General features: G+C 36.8%; 3 protein-coding genes across 3 annotated transcripts; 1 reads left to right on the top strand and 2 right to left on the bottom strand.

Annotated features, from left to right (window-relative positions):
- Positions 1–1,798: 1,798 nt before the first annotated feature.
- On the bottom strand, positions 1,799–2,980 carry LOC133823893 (protein FAR-RED IMPAIRED RESPONSE 1-like). Its single transcript, XM_062256746.1, has one exon. The coding sequence runs from the start codon at positions 2,978–2,980 to the stop codon at positions 1,799–1,801; it is 1,182 nt and encodes a 393-aa protein (XP_062112730.1).
- A 186-nt stretch (positions 2,981–3,166) lies between these two features.
- LOC133823892 (uncharacterized) lies at positions 3,167–3,682 on the bottom strand. The gene has a single exon (XM_062256745.1). It carries the CDS (start codon positions 3,680–3,682, stop codon positions 3,167–3,169), a length of 516 nt encoding a protein of 171 aa, XP_062112729.1.
- A 2,627-nt stretch (positions 3,683–6,309) lies between these two features.
- Positions 6,310–7,077, top strand: LOC133823890 (glutathione S-transferase T3-like). Its single transcript, XM_062256744.1, has one exon. The coding sequence runs from the start codon at positions 6,310–6,312 to the stop codon at positions 7,075–7,077; it is 768 nt and encodes a 255-aa protein (XP_062112728.1).
- The last annotated feature ends 5,872 nt before the right edge of the window (positions 7,078–12,949 follow it).

Here is a 12,949-nt window from a genome sequence, read left to right as displayed (position 1 = left end):
ATGTGAATGACAGGGTGTTTATTGTGTGGGGTGATGAATTCTGTGTAGATAAGTGTGATATATTATTAAAATGAACAATGATGAATCAGCCCCTACATTCATATATTGAAGACAAATAAAATATATTAAAAAAACTACCATGGTATATTAAGCATGTTCTATTATAGAGCTTCATATATTTGTCCCACTTTAATTAAGAATAAACATTTATAAACACCACCCTCTCCTATTTCAAAATAAGTTGAAGACAAGAATCATGGTATAGCATAGCAGTGGCTGTTTGCATAGCAGTGGTGGTTGTTAGTTGTTATGAAAATCATGGTATATGATGTCCCACTTTAATTACTAGTTGTAGTTGCCTTATAACACCTGCAACTATATGAAGGTAACATCTTCAAAATAATATATGTTTTTTATTATGTTGGTGGAAACTATACTTGTACTACCTACCATTAAAGGTACCAAATAGGAGCAAACCAATTTTATAGATTGTGCTGAGACATAGCATATGGAAATTATAATTATTGAGCATTTCCATAACTAACAGAGAATATTGTTTTCATTGTACAAGATATATATAACTCATTTTCAGATATAACATGTGTTGTGACCTGACAAACCGATGTAGAAAGTACCATAACGATTTATTCATCTGAAACTTGTATCTTACATCATATAGAACATTCAAACAACCATGTATATATAACAAGTATGGATGGAACCCATTAACAATGACCACAAACAAAGACTCATGCCACTCCACAGGCCACAGGCACGCCCAATTAATGTATCTGATGCAATGATATTCGACCAAAGCTTTTATACACTAATGACCATTTTTTCGTAAATTTAAATTTATAAATTAATGGCATTACTCCCGATTCATTAAGTGCAAGTACAAGCATTCCCTCATACATGATAACAATCCAAGACAACATTAGAAAAATGAACTAGTTGGGTCATTAAACTTTGCTGGGTTTCATAACTTAATTGGCAACCAAATGAGATAGAAGAGTACTTAATAAAGCTCCAGACAAAATATCGTATATCCAATTTAATTTTAAAAAACAAATTTCGGGCACAACTACTTGGGTTGATCACCACCAATGAAATCAGAAAGGACTTTGCCACCAATTGTTTCCCTCCTCAACTTGTGTTCCCACTTTATTCACTTTATCATTGTATAGTTCATTGCCTAAATCCTGAACAACATCATTTTCTGTCTCATTCTCATGTTGTGTGTAGTCCATTGAGTTTTGGCCAGCCCATTCATCATTCAATCCCATTCCATAGCATTGGTCATCTTCTTCGGCATCTTCATATTCATCTGACTCTCCAATCGGGTGATCCTTCTTCCATTTTATCGGGCAAGTCAACTTGTTGTGTCCACTTTTCTGGCAAATACTACACTTGCGGCAAGTACCTTTTTTCGAGCCAGGTACCTTTGTTGTACCCGTACTTTTTGTGAAGTATGGATCCAACACTGGGAATTGAAACTCCCTGTGTAGAGGCAGGTTATGGCTAATCTCCTTGTCTCCAATCTCCACAACTGCTTTAAGCTTACCGCATAATCTGTCAATCTCACATTTTGCAATATGGTATGTCGACTGATTCCTCGATCTAAGATAGGCAAGTTCACCCAACTGGCTACTAATTGCACCAAATCTTGCCCTCTCCACCTCTCGTTTGTCTAAGGTAGCGTCCATATTGCCAACTGGCAAATTGTGAGTCTGTTTAGTCTCAACCATCCACCGAGATAATATTAGTGCTCGAGGCATTGAAGTAATGTGTAGGCGTTTCATTGAAGCAAATATATGCCGACATGTATCCCATATGACAAAAAATATTGGCATTCACAAACAAAGAGATCACGCTCCGGTGTTACATTTACATGCCTCTTCACTTGTTCAGCATCATACTTGTGAAGCTTCAAAATTACTGCATCCTCTTCTTCCACTAGGGTTTTCACCATGTACCTACCTTCTTTCAACATCTGGTGTCGTACCTTGTAGAACATGTTCCGTGTGTAAAGATTTGCTAATTCATCCTCTATCTGTGGAAAATTTGTCTTCCCGAGCTGGGGACTAGTGTGAAGTGTAATGTACTCATCCTTTGCTTCACTCTGTCTAATTAAAGATAAGGCCATGTTGACCGCCCTCACAAACTCGTACAACTTTAACTTTTGATTCACTTTTTTCTTCAACACCGCATTAATACCTTCACTTCGTTGAGTAGTTTTCATTCCACAGAAGAAATTTCCTCTCAAAAATGTTTCAGCCCACTTCTCCTTGTCTGCATAAAGTTTTGCAGCATATTCAGTGCCTTTTATCCCAAAATCTTTCACTAAGTGGCACCATTTATCTTCAAACTCGTCCTTTGTGTAGTACCGGAATACCAATTTGGTAAACCTACTTGCAAAAGATGGATCTTTAACTTTTAAAACAACTTTGTTGTGTAAATGCCAATAACACAATCGGTGGGGTACATCAGGCATCAACTCCTCTAGCGTGTTAGCAATAGCTTCGTCTCCATCTGTCACTACTGTTTTGGGTAGAACATCTCCCATGCATTCCAAGAAAGCCCTTGTCGCCCACTTGTAGCTGCTGCCAGACTCATTGTCAAGAATGGCAAAGCCCAAAATGGACGTTCTACAGTGGTTATTAATTCCTATCCATATCAGCAGCAACTTCCCATAACTATTAGTCTTGTACGTCGAATCAAAAGCTACTGCATGGCCATATGTTTCATAGTATGATCCACATCTCCCATCTGCCCAAAATAAATTAAGAAGACGATTATCCTCATTGTATGAAAACTGTCCAAAAAAACCAGGGTCCTCATTAGCTTTATGCTCCAAATATCCGATTGCCCACCCTGCATTGGAACTGATAAAATCAACTTTTGAAGCATGGGATATTCGATTGTAAAGATCTTTTGATGTGAATGGAATCTTCTCATAACCACCCATTTGCTTTGCCATGTACGACATGATGTGGCAAGTTCTTATGCCTAACTCCTTCATTATTTGTGCAGTCGTCAAGGTTCCTTCTGAGATTACCTGATTGGACCGAAGGAATTGTTTATGGTTGTTTGCTACAACGTTGTGAGAATGAATTGGGATGAATTCTTTGCATATCCAATGCCTACTACCCTTCACCAAGTTCACTCAAAAGCAAACCTTGCATCCCACTCGACTAATTGGCTTAGGCTCCCTAGTTCTATCAAGCCTTCCCACATGCATTTCAGACCGCCAGCCCTCGCGGGAGCATACCCACTGACGTTGACGTACATCACCTGTAGTATTTTTTCGCATGATACTTTTACGCAGGCTGAACCCAATGAATCTTGCATATTCATGAATGAATTCTTCAGCCATGTCCAGTGATTGAAAAACATGGCCAACCATGCCATCTCTACTCAACAACAATGGGTTTTCGTATAAATCATACTTACAAAATTGGTTGGTATCCTTTATTTCGTAAGTTTCCATTTTCTTCTTTTCCGGACTTGATGTCCCACCTTCATCAACTGTATTCCCCATGGCATCTCCACCACCTTCATCAACTGTATCCCCCATGTCATCTCCCCCACCTTCTTCTTCCTCATATTCTTCACAAAAGCGTAAGCCAAACCAATCCCAATCATTCTCTTCGATAATGTCTGTTTCGGACCTGTGAAACATAAAATTCTTCGACAGTTAGAAATTAAATTGTATTTTTTAGCCAAATTTTCATATGCAAATCTACATTAAAATCAAACTATCCCACTCTTCACATTTCTCTTCATTAACTGTTAATTCCTATGATATTTTCCATTCCCCATAATCATAATTTCAGTCTCATTATGACTCGACAAGTTGAAAACAAATTCATAAAATAACTCGCATATTAATTGAGCAAATAATATGTGAGTGATTTAGGGATTTAAAATATTTAATATATAATATGTGTTCTTTAGATTCGGTTATAATATTGTTTTTGTAACAGTGTTTCAATCAAGTGACCCTATTACTATAGAAGTGTAAGGTCTCCCATAAAAGAAAATAGTATCACGTTATACATCTTATGTGCTACTTCATTTGTATAGGCCTATCGTCGTACTGGGCCAAATAATGGACTGACACTTAATACTAGTCGGCCCAATATTACATTCACTATCATTTTTCTTCTAATAAGGTTCAGGACAGGATCAAGTCTTGATCCGTGACAAACTGAAGGCCTCCATGAGGCTTTCAGACAGGGCCAATCCAAAACTTTACAGGTCCTATGAATCTGATGCATTTTTACACCCACTCAACATTTCACCAGATATAAAATTAGTTACTGTCGAACCCACCCTAAATATAAAGCCACACGTATTTGACATTACTCATCAAACCCTAAGTAACTTTAACAACTAATTCATGTATAATAACATAACATATAGTCTTTTTCATTTACCGGTAGTCCAATTGTGCATCCTCAACTGTGACCTATAATTGAAATGTACTCCTCCTGTAGGCGTTCTTGCAGTGCATACAAAACAGTTGCCGAATGAGCAACAAAGAAAACTCTCACTCCACCTCCTCCAATCCAGTTTTAACCAACGACGTTTTGTTATGTTATTCAATAGTTAAATATCAATGGACCATTTTTAATAATATTTAGATTCGACATTAAATATAATTATCCCATTGAGTCCATCAAAATATTTCATCAATCTTCCTCTCCATCAATTAATTACCATGCTTTGTAATGTTGCCTTCCTGACACAATGACAAACGTCACTCAATCCTATCTCACCTTTCCCAAAATTTGATAGAGATATAGATGATCTTTTTAAAGATATGGCGAAACAACATTGGTTTCGGTGCAGTTTATTGACCCACGTTTTTCATCTTGAGATGGATGAGTTGTTTCATCATAACACTTTTATAATGTTATCTACCTCCTGCAACAAGTATTGACCTTATTGTCCCATCACTTGGTTGTCAAATGCCCCTGATGAAATGCATTTATATTTTATTTTAATATTTTGTCAATCCCAACCATCAATAATCCGGTTTCAAATGTCCCTTTCTTACAAAAACAAAATTATGTGTTCTATGTGAATGTATACTATGGAAAGAAGATACCACTTGGCCAAACTACATCAATATCAATGCCCTACTATTAAATTCAACGAAGTCACCTCTGCTCCATGCCCTTTATTACTAGTTCATACATATTATAGGGATAAACATGATGCTCTTATTTAATTAATTCGTTCCCAAAAATGTGTCCATATTGTAGGTGTAACATTTCTTATACCCAAATGGAAGAAATAATAATAAATTAAAATAAAGAGTAATTTTGATAAATCATTCATTCTATAAAAATATGGTCACTGTTTTCATCCCAACTCAACTGAAAGGTAAGCATAACCTACACAACATATCTTGAATCATATAAGCTTACAACTCATTTAACGTGATCTTCCTAACATAACAGAGGTAAACAAACTACATTTAAAGTCCACTTCCATTTACTGGAATGATATAGACCATTGAGTATGTTTTTTTAAAGGGAAATTTTACACTATATGCATCATAACATATTTAAATTTTTTAACATGCCATCATAAAAATTCTCCCCATAAGGCCAGCCTCAACGCAGGTTGCCTTCAAGGTGGCTTGTTGACCATTTTTTGACAACACATCACTTTGTGCGTTGGAGGAGTTGAAGGCTTGAACAAAATTAAGGCATCGTTGCCACTGTGAGGCAACGGTGTTTTTTTTTTTTTTTAATTGTATATATATATATATAAATAAAACATTTTACACACATATATATATTTGTTACCATTTTTTTTTACCGTTATTTAATTACCGTTTATCACATGATTTTTTATTTTTTATAAATACTCATTTGTTTCATTCAATTTTCACACCATTACATACATCTTCTTCCAAATTATCAATATCACAAAATTTCTTTTCTTACCAATGGATTCCCAAAATTCTCAAAATTTTCCAAATTCTCCAAATACCAACTCCCAAAATCTAAATTTTCAAAATTCATCATTTTCTCCACATACCAATCCCCAAAATCTAAATTTTCAATATTCTCATTTCAATCAAAATTTTCAAAATACTCCCTCTACTAATCCTCAAAATCCAAATTTTCAATATTGTCAATTTAACCAAAGTTTTCCAAATTCTCAAAATTATCCCATGTCCTCTTACCCTTACCAAAATTTTGGCTCTATTGAGACACCCTAACAAGCTCTTTTTCACTACCAACAAATTCACTACCATATGCATTTCATATGCCTTCCCTACACCAACCCGAAATGGTTTCAAGAAATTATAGGCCAAGTATGGAAAAGTCTAGTATTGATTTGAATCGTGAAACATCATCGACATCTGTCTCTGAAACCCAACCTGAACATAGTGTTGAAGGGTTGGAAAATGTAGTTCTACACAATGAAGATGAATCAAGGCATAAATGTAAAGTCAAATGGAGCAAGGAAGCCACTATACTTCTAATAAGTGGATGGCTTAATACATCTAAAGATGCCATTGTGGGGAATGACCAAACTTCTACACATTTCTGGGCTCGGATCGCAGAATACTACAACACCAACCAAAAAGGTGAGCAAGCAAGAACTGGAAGGCAATGCAAAGATCATTGGAACAAGATGAATCAAAAGGTGGTGCGTTTCAATGGGTGTTATAAACGAGTACAACAAGCACATCACAGTGGTTGGTCTAATGAGCAAATTCTTGAGAATGCACATCAATTGTACAAATCTGAAAATAACAACTCAAATTTTCTGCTTGTGGCTTGTTGGAGATTGCTAAAGAATGAGCCGAAATGGAATACAATGTACCAACCAAAAGGTGGTAAGAGAACAAAGGTGCCAGATACAGGGGCATTTACTTCTTCTTCCAATGCAGACATTAGTGATGATGAAGTACGTGAAGTGCACCCTACTGGCCAAAAGGCAGCAAAGAGAAAAGGGAAGGAAAAAAAAGACACACATGCTAGATTTACAGAGATTAGTGAACGAAAAGCATCTGCATTGAAACAAAAGACGCTACCCGAGTCATTTGGTTAAAAACGTGTTCTAAGTGTTATTAATAGGCTAAGGTGGAAATCAATAAAAAAGAAAGGATATATTTTTATTAAGTATATAAAATTGTTCATGAGCTCATCAAAACATTTACAAGTTATTTACAACTCAAAATGGTCACTACTGTTTCAAATTTACAAACCCGCCGACCTAAGCGACAAAAATAGGGTAAACCCCCTAGTTCCTCTGAGAACTCCTTAGCTGTGGTGGTCAAGCGGCCGCATATGTACACATCACCACCTAAGCTCTCCACTCAAGGTTGGGTGAGCTTTTCTTTCCCTTTACCTACACCACATACCACCCATGAGCCGCATTGAACATGCTAAGGCCGTCCTGACTTATAAGTCAGCACTATGTGACCAGTGCCCAGTACCACTGTCGAACTTGACAAATAAGTCCCAGCTTCACAGTTGATACTGACACCTTTGCCAAATCTGACTAATGAGACAGTACCATGCACAAGTGAGCAAGATTTGCTAAGCATTCAATAATCAATCCATGTCCACATTTACACAATCAACATGCTTCATGAACAACCATGCATGTCACGTATGGGGTGCAGTTTTCTTATCTCTGGTTCGAGCGAAAATTAATATAAGAACGATGTTGACGCGGTTCTTCGGCAACAGATAATTATATGAATAAGGAGAGGGATTAGTGCTAAATGATGAACTGTAATAGATGAATGACCTCAAAGGAAAATTATAACTCGAATACTTTTTTAGGTGGTTCAAAGGTTAAAATCCTTCTAGTCCACCAGCTAATATTATTGATATATCTATGATATTCTTTACAAGGACAAATTCGATGCCAACCCTTTGCAACTCCCAGGGTCTCCATATTTATAGGGAGAGGGCACCTGGGTGTTGGCAAAGGAGGTCATCCCATGACCTTCTTACCCATCATGTCACTTCTGTGACATTCATGATTAATTCCTAAAACCTGACAATGAAGTGTGGTCTAATCAATAGGTAAGGGGGATAATGGGCCGCATGGCCCAACCCAGTCGTGGGGTGCCTGAACACGCACGTTTATGCTGCGTGTCCGAGAATTCAGGAATGGAGTAGACACGTGATGTCTGATATATGCACGTTTACATTGCGTGGATGACTTTATAAAAGGTCGGAGGTGTTATCTCTAGCTCGTACCCCGAGCTTGATGTAGTCTCAGCTCGTGGTGTCCACACTGCTGACCCGATGCCTTAGTAATCTCACTAAACCTTTGGCTAGCTCGAGCTAAAGAGGTAGAGACTTGTAACAGCAGCTCCGGGTAGGTGGCCTCCACGTGGCTGATAGAATTATGCCCTTTCCCAGCTTGCTAATAACCCGTGGATATTTAGGGCGTACAAACGACCCTTGAGAACGACATGTCTTTTGTCCCCTTAGCGGTAATCTGGTCATAACCAATTATGGGATTCCATCAATAAAATGAATAACAAAGGTTCCTAAACCAAAACCTAGCCTCCGAGACATCGAATACTACTAAACCGGGTAGTAAGATCGATCCCGAGGCCTAAGGCTTGAATCCTCGAGCCAAAAACCCATTTCTGGCAAAAATGCCACTAAGGGCCGCGACCCTCCTTGTCCATGCCGGGGCCCGCCACTCAAACAAAGGTGGCTTCCATCAGCACCTCTCAAGAGCCGCGACCCTCCTTGGCCATGCCACGGCCCAACCCCCAGTTCAGCCAAAACTCTGGTTTTTCTTCCCCTACGATTTCTCTTGGAGCCAACCTTTCAAACCAAGCTCAAACACCTCTCAAATATCCAATACAACCCCTAAACTTGATCTATATCACACCCTTAGCAAAACCCAAGTTAAACCCCAACCAAAACTTCCATCAATTCCAACAATCCACCACAAAATCATAAGTTGAAACTAAACATCAAAACAGAGCATACCAGAAAACTAATGGCTAGAAACTCACCTCAAACTTAGGTTGTGATGCTCTTCAATGATAGAACACTCTCCCAAACTCCCAAGGTCTACTTCCCAAGCTTGAATCCTCAACAAGATCACAAAAATCACAAAGGAGATGGAGGAAAAGGAAGATACGGGTAAGCTTCAAGACTTGCTCTGTTTTCTCATCAATGCTACAGCCTAAAATAGTTTAGATCTATCCTAGGGGTAAAAAGACCAATATACCCCTAGGTCAATTAAGGGTTTCTAAAGGCTCCTAAGGGCAAATTTGTCCTTTCCAACCTATCTCGTTAATCATAATTAATGCTCTCCAATTCCTGCTATTCTCAATAATCTCAAACACCAATAATTCACATCCCGGTACCCTTTAATGCCCGGTAACGCTCTAATCATTAAAATCACCCCGAGACTCCTCCCGAGCTCCAAACTTAAACTTGTTGTGACTAGGCCGCTAATCAATATTCCAAGTTAGTCTCATGCCGAATGGCTCAAAAAAACCCACATTATAATGTGGTCTCAACATATATCACCGACATGCATACAAATATACAATTTTACCCTCAACGGGCCAAATTACCATCACACCCCTGTAATTTTAAATGTGGACCCACATGCATGCATTTAACATCATATTATAATATAATTCTCATAAACATGCATATTGTCATTTAATGGCATAATTAAACAAGTATGGCCCTCCCGGCCTACTATTCCCGCCATTAAACCATATCGAAGAATTCGGGGCATTACATTTATAGATGGAGAAAAGGACTAAAAAGAAATTAAATAAAAATTTGTGGTTTACAAAATAAATTTGAAATATTATTAATAAAATATGATTTTGAAAAATCAAATCTTATTCTTAACCGAAGGATTTGACGGAAAACAACCTAATCGAAGGTAATCTAAGTTTTAAGTTTTGAGTTTTTAGAGTTTCTAAGGTTTGAATTGGATTTTGGGAATCGTTGAGTTGTTGGTTCGATTGAACCTTGGGTTTTGGTGGTTTTGGACCATTGGGAAGCTTGGGAACTTTGATTTTTGGATTTGGAAATGTTTAGGCATGTTTTTGGAGGATTTGGGAAGTTGAAAACCGAGTTTGGGCATGTTCTGGGTTGGGGGCCGCGACCCTAGCTCGAAGAAGCAGGTGGCTGAGTCTGTGCCTGCTGGGCGCCGCAGCCCTTGCTTCAGGAATGGCTGGGGGCCGTGGCACAAGGTCCCAGGGCCGCAGCCCTTGGGCAGTTTTGAGCCCGTTTGTGTGTTTTGACCCCGGGAACATAGTTTTAGGCCTCGGGATTATTCCTACTACTTGGATTAGTTTGGATTGATGTCCCGGAGGCTAGATATTGGTTTGGGAACCTATGTTGTTCATTTTATTGAGCCCGTTTGTGTGGTCTTCTCGGTTGAGATAAAATAATGAGAGAGAAATGAGAGAGTTTGGCTGGGAAGAGAGAATGTGAGGGGTCTGCTCGGTTAGGGGTGTTTTTGTCCAAAAATTTAAAATGGCATATGTTTGGGAGAGTATGTTATGTTGGTATGTTAAAAAATTTAAGTATGTTATTGAACATACAGTGTAAAATTCCCTTTTTTAAATCGCAAAACAATAGACTATATAGACCATTTTAATTAGAATATTTTTTAAAAAAAATCTATCATGTTAGTAATGATACTTAAATATCTCTCATTTAAATTAGTTAATTCATTTATCATTATATACTTAAAGAATTGTGTCAGTAGCTAACGAGGCCACAATTTGTGATTATAAACTTAAAGGATAAAATAATTTTTTTTAAAATTATTTGTGTCAAAATTTGTGATGGTTTATTTAATGGCTACATTTTATTGTGTAGTGATTTTTTTCCCCTCATATAGTCAGTAGGTTTTCAAATTTTGAAGAAATTAAAATTATTGTACATATATTTTTTATTTATCTTATCCACCTATTTTTATTATATATCTTGGTAAGTGATTCCAATATATATTTTTAAGTTTAAAATTACTTTTGTAGGAAACATTTATTAAAATTCCGAATAACTGGTTACATTTCCCATTTTGTAATAATTCATGGATAAAGTTATAAAATGGGTCAATGTGGCAGGACCCCACATTTTTTTTACAACAGTCGAGTTCTGTTTTACTTAAGACCAATCTGACAGAGAATAGTGTAAACAGGGCAGGGGATTTTTCAATAACACTGGTGTATGTTCCACCCACTGACGACACTGCCATTTGCCCATTCTGAAAGAAGATTAGTAAGGTTGAGAAACTGGTGGTATAGTACGCGGTTTGTGAAATGGACTCTAACTCATCTGTGGATTCTTGCAATTTGGAGGTCTTACCCAACAATACAGGACGGCCCTCGTCGTTGGCCGATTATGACGAATTCACAACTGTCCCCCTTAAATTCCTTCCCAGTAATGCATTGGAGGTTATTAACAATCTCAGGCAGTTGGTTGACCAGCAGAAGCTTGAGCTCTTCCAAAGCAATTGTGACCGCCGTCTCTTGGAAGAGTGTAATAAATCCTTTGAAAATAAGATAAAGTTGTTAGAGGCAGAGCTGGTGGAGAGGACCAATAAATGGGTTACAGTAACTGAAGAATCGGCATATCAGTACGATACGTGGAGGGTTGAAAGAGAAAGGTTTGTGAAAGGCTTGCATGAATTGAAGGCTGAGGCAATGGCCAGCTATGAAGCTTGCATTGAGATGAAGATGGGTGCTGTTCTCGGTTCCAGTCTGTTTGGGAGGAGTGATGAGAAATAATCAATTTCGGGGATCACCAACAAAGGCTCCAGTGAACTCTAGGATCCTATCTACAAAACTTTAATATCATTTTAATTAGTTATTATAATGTATTAATGGCATCTTTGTGTTTACTTCTTATGTGTTTTAAGTGTTGTAAAGATTTAAGGATTATGATGGTAATAGGGAATGACTAAACCAAAAATATTAAATATTAACGCTTGTTTTTAGGTCTTCTACATTAGTAGTGAGCTTAGCTCTGTCTCATTCCAATTGATCTGCTGAAATGCTTAGCAATGATTTCATTAACATAAACATACTGAATGGTCTAATTTAATAACAAGTGTTAAAGATAACATAAATTATGGGCATCACACAATAGTAAGCCTTTATAATAAAACTCTTCACATGGTCAAGCGCAGTGGTCATAATTATTAGGCGGTAGGGACAGCATGAGAAGTAAGAAGACAGTGTATGTAGAGTGGCGTGTAGGTATAGGTTATAGTTTCAAGAACTGTGATTGGACTAGTTGTAAGGAGAAATATAAAAAAAAAATAAAAAATTTAGGTCACTTCACGTTGCCTAGTTAATACAGAGCTGTTGTTATTTTTTATGTGTACAAAATCTCCCTTCCTCCCTATAGTCCACGTGTCACTGGAAATTTAATGAAGACCTTAACAAGATAAATGGAAAGGGTACTAAAATTTAGTAATATAAAAGTGGATATTGGTGTAATAATTATAGATAAATTTGTAATAAATGACATAAGTTCTATAGTAATGTGGTGAGTGTTCATAACTTTTTTCGTAACTTATAATAGAATATCACTTAACACAGATTTAGAAAAATATATAAATATACGATATTTTATGTGATTTATATATTAAAATATATCTAGTCAACGAGTAAATATTATTAAAAAATGAATTATGTAAAAGATTTTACAATAAATTTAGAAGAGTATTCTTAGTATAAATTTTAGTGTATTTACAAATTAATTTTTCCAATCTATTTATAGATTGATTTATAAAATATATTCTCTCTTATTTCAGGAAGTTATTATTTAAATTTCAAATAAATACAATTACTTTGATTCATTATCAGATTACAAACCATTGGTTAAACTAGATTATCGACCTCGAACATATCATAAGTGACAAATAATAATGTTGTTATATTTTATTGGGATAATTGAGGCGAAAT

The sequence above is a fragment of the Humulus lupulus genome, chromosome 3 (assembly GCF_963169125.1).
Source record: "Humulus lupulus chromosome 3, drHumLupu1.1, whole genome shotgun sequence".
Classification (NCBI taxonomy): Eukaryota; Viridiplantae; Streptophyta; class Magnoliopsida; order Rosales; family Cannabaceae; genus Humulus; species Humulus lupulus.
The sequence above is the reverse complement of the archived record's forward strand: the minus strand, read 5'-3'. Positions and strand labels throughout refer to the sequence as shown.